A 4,170-nucleotide genomic window follows, 5' to 3' on the forward strand; every position below is an offset into this window, starting at 1 on the left:
TTTGTGTCAGATCCCTGTCTTCCAGCGTGGCGGATCCATTATTTGCAGGAAGCTCAGAGTTCGCAGGTCCTCCATCTGCATGGAGGACGATCCCTACACTTTATTTGTGGCTCTCAATCCCCAGGTAACCCAAATCTGTACACTCTGCTGCTGCTGCATTAGTCCAGCATTATTCTAATTGCATGTGGTATTACAGTACTTGAAATATCTAACTGTTGCTGCCTTACAGAGAACTGCTGAGGGTGAACTCTACATTGACGATGGCCACACTTTCAACTATGAAAAGAAAAAGTTCATCCACAGAAGGCTGTCCTTCAGCAAAAATGTCCTCTCTTCCATGTGAGTAAAATAGCTCCAAAAAGCATAGACTGCGGCTGTGCATTCTGGCCATCTTTTCTCCTGTATGCTATGTAAATATGAGAGATGTATTTTTCTTGGTCCACAGCAACCTGGCTACAGATGCCCAGTTTACAACCCGTTCTTGGGTCGAACGCATTGTTGTGGTTGGTGCCAGTAAACCCAGCAAAGTTACCCTCAAGACTGCTGGTGAGTCCATGAGGCACCTGATATCTTATTAAATTCCAGTTTATACAATGCATTAAAAATATACAAATGTTAAATACCTGTAGCTCTTTCACTGTGGGATGTTAATGTGGTGTTATATATATTAAGCAGGACAAAAAAAAAAGTATGGTCAGTGCAAGTTGATTGCAGGTTGTTGTGGTGATGTATTTAATTCAGCAGAGATGGTACTGGTGAAACATTTATTATACCCCCTTTGAAAAGGATGTGAGTATATTGTAATGTCAAGGAATTCTGTTCATCTGTCCATCCAAAGACTTTTTGGTTGTGCAGGTGGTATTACAAAAACTATAAAAATGGATTTTATTCTGAATTTGGTTATAATCTCTGTCCCTATGAGAGGTGCAGTGCAAAGCTTTTTTTATTATTATTATTTTACATTTGAAACAGAAGATATGCCTTTGTACTGCCAACAAATATTCATAATGTACTGACTTTTAAGTAAGATATTTCAGTTTCTCCTGTTTTTTCTCTAAGAACATTATACCCGAGGATATCTTGTCAGGCATTGAATTTTGAGGATTATTTTCTTCTTAATAAAGGTTTTTTTTAAGTAGATATCTATAGCATGCATAAATAAAGGTATTCGTGAATTCTGACCTATAGAGGGAGGCATCGATTTGTGGATTTTGACAGGTTTGGGGTTATTTATAAACCCTACTTATTTTTCTACTTGTTCTAATAGACAATCTGCAGCAAAATAACAATCTGTTTTAATTCATTGCGATTTATGAAACTACCAGGTATTGGCTGTTTTCAGATTGTCTATTCGGGGCTTACTGCTGTGTTGTTTCCTACCATTATAAATGAAATGATTTTTAAGGTGCTATAAATTAAATTTGAAAACATGAGTGAAGTACCCAACTATTTTCTTTGCAATGATCTAGTTCATTAATGGGGTCCTGTGCAGAGAATAAAATCGTATTCCCTCAATTTCTTCTTTAGTTTTTCTGTTCCATGGGTACATAGCCATACTGGCTGTACATACTTGAGTCCTACCCTGTGCAACCGTTGCCCCTCACATTTATAAAGAGAGTGGTACTCACCACATAGCTGCGTGTTCATGGTCGCAAACAGCAGCAACTTTCCAGAAATTTCTCTAAGAAACCACATTCAGGGATTCAAAAAATCCTCTAATCAAGAATATGGTCTGAGTAGAATCAACATTAGTCTGGCTTTTCACACATGGAGAGCAATTCAACTTAACAGGCTCCAACTGGTGTCCCTTCTGCTTGTTGGGGATTAGTGGGGGGTGGGACAGGAGTGTACAAGGTGGAAAGCAACTGTTTTGGTCTCAATGCTAGTGCAAGATCTAGTCGTATCTCTAGAGCACATTTGAGTTTTGGCCTGTTGGCTGAACAACATTGTAGTTTGTAGGTAATGTTTTGAATTTCTGGAAATTGGCCATTTTTAACTTGACATTTTACAAATTAAACAGCCTGTCTGGCATATTAATCCATGAAGATAATTGCATACAACTCAAGAGTCACTTAACTCTTCTTTTTATGTTCTGCAGATGGTCAGGAGGGCCAGCTGGAGTTCACGTTTGATCCCTCCATGTCTGTGTTGATGCTGCGTAAGCCTGGGATGAATGCAGGCGAAGACTGGAGCGTGCTGTTTCAGTAATGCAGACACGCACAGCTGAGCATAAAAAGAAAATGACTGAACAAGAGCAGAAACAAGGGAATGACAATATGTGGGCCCTGAAGACGTTAAGTTAAAATCATACATCATGGAACAAGGAGAACGCACAGGAAACGCAAACATGTGCAATCATGTCAACAGAGCTTTTGTTCCTGCACACTACTTACATGAATCCACACACAAAGGTGCTGTAGACCTGTTACTCAAACTGAGCCAAATAATTGCAGCTGTCCCTCCTCTATTCCAGCAAGTTGTAATATTTAGTCACTCAAGATTTACTATAACACACCCCAGTGGCCCCTAAAAACAAGACTTCTCACAACTGCTAAAATCCTGCCCTTGTAATTGTTTGTGAATGCAAAAAACAACAAAAAAACATCAGACTAGAAGATATAATTTTGTCCTCTTAGTTGTCTGTCTAGTATTGGACCAAAGGTAGGTGAGTTTTTTTCTGTTTAAGATGAAGGCTCTCATTCAAATGCACAGGCTGCACTAAATGATTCCCTCCACACCTCTCTGACACCCCCCCCACATTATCACTCTTCTAAGGTAAGCACTTCAGGTGAGCTGAACTCAAGCTGCTTGATATGTTGCATGTCATGCAGATGGGATCTGGGGATTGCCAGTAATCTGCCATGTGGCTGAACCTGCTAATCTGTCATTGTGTGCATTTTCCTAATTTTGAGACTCCACAAAAATGTAAAAAAAAAAAAAAAAAAAGCCTTGTTACGCATCCTCATCAAGTTCATGCTTCTTCAGCTTCATCCTAAATGTGTGTGAATGAGGAATTGATTATCAGATGTGCACATTAGTGCTTGTGTGTGTGTTAAAATATATTATGCACAGCAGAAAACATGAAGTGCTTCTCATGAGGAAAGGGAGGATGAGGTCGTAGGAAAAGTGCTTCCCTCTGTTTTCTGCTGCATATTTGATTGTAGCATGCACGAGCACCAGCTATGTGCACGCCTGATTATTGACTTTATTTTGGAAGCAATCAGGCTGTTGAAATGAACAAGATGATCCTTTGCTGTTGGAATCATTTAGGGGGCTGAACCACTGGTTTATGTGGGTCATCCTGCTGCTGTGTCGTTTGTTTTATCATGTACTTTTTCCTGTTATGTACTAGATTGTTTTAATGTCAGAAAGTGTGCAAATTGAAACGCTGGTTAGATTTTCACATTGGGTATCAGGACTGCCCAGGACTTCCAGGGTGTCATGTGTTTGGATCTATATGGATGAAATTCAAATCCTCAGAAGACTTGCATATCTGCTGATTGTGTTTTTACTACTGACATCTCATCTCCATTCCAAAGTTTCAGCTGAGCAATTCTGAGTCCGAGGCAGTCCTGTTTCGTCAAACATTCAACATTTTAAGAACTAATTTTTCCTTTTGTTTTGTTACCTGGATTGTTTTTATGACCACGATGTACATGTTGCTGCACGATTTTGTTGGAGATGGCCTGAGATAGAAGTAAAGGAACAAACTTCAGCTGTCAGAATCAAAATTGTCAGACGTAACAGACCAAGTGAAAATAAAGTTGACAAAATAAATACAAAGGCATTTTTTGTTATTCTCTCAATTGGGTTGGGGAGCAGTGATATCTGGAATAAAGTTTGCAAATCTGGGTCAGTCCACCAAGGTGCTGTACAATTAGCGGTTTAACAAATAAAATTCACAAAATGGGTCAATTTTGACTTGTGATGTACTATTGTCTATAGCTATATGAACTGCTCATAATGAAGTTAAGAACTTGATCATTTTTTGTGGAATATATCAGCAATTCCTTGAAATGACTTAGTTTGCCTGCTTCTGACTGACAGGATCCATGGCCTCCTACAGGGGTGGAGTCTAAAAACTCAACCCTCAAGTTAAACAAATTCAACATCACGTTGTCCATGAACTGACTGCTGAGGTCACGAGCAGGGTCAAAGAAATCTGAAGGA

General features: G+C 39.3%; 1 protein-coding gene across 2 annotated transcripts in view; it reads left to right on the forward strand.

Moving 5' to 3' along the window:
• The window catches only part of ganab (glucosidase, alpha; neutral AB), an 80,674-nt gene extending 76,834 nt beyond the window's left edge, over positions 1–3,840 (forward strand). For both annotated transcript variants that reach the window (XM_034181867.1, XM_034181868.1), the window contains 4 exons: positions 11–124; positions 230–339; positions 446–546; positions 2,099–3,840. In XM_034181867.1, coding sequence (XP_034037758.1) covers positions 11–124; positions 230–339; positions 446–546; positions 2,099–2,208 — 435 coding nt within the window. In that variant the 3' untranslated portion in view covers positions 2,209–3,840. The remainder of the gene's footprint in view (positions 1–10; positions 125–229; positions 340–445; positions 547–2,098) is intronic.
• Positions 3,841–4,170: the final 330 nt, after the last annotated feature.

Source organism: Thalassophryne amazonica, chromosome 11 (assembly GCF_902500255.1).
Source record: "Thalassophryne amazonica chromosome 11, fThaAma1.1, whole genome shotgun sequence".
Lineage (NCBI taxonomy): Eukaryota > Metazoa > Chordata > Actinopteri > Batrachoidiformes > Batrachoididae > Thalassophryne > Thalassophryne amazonica.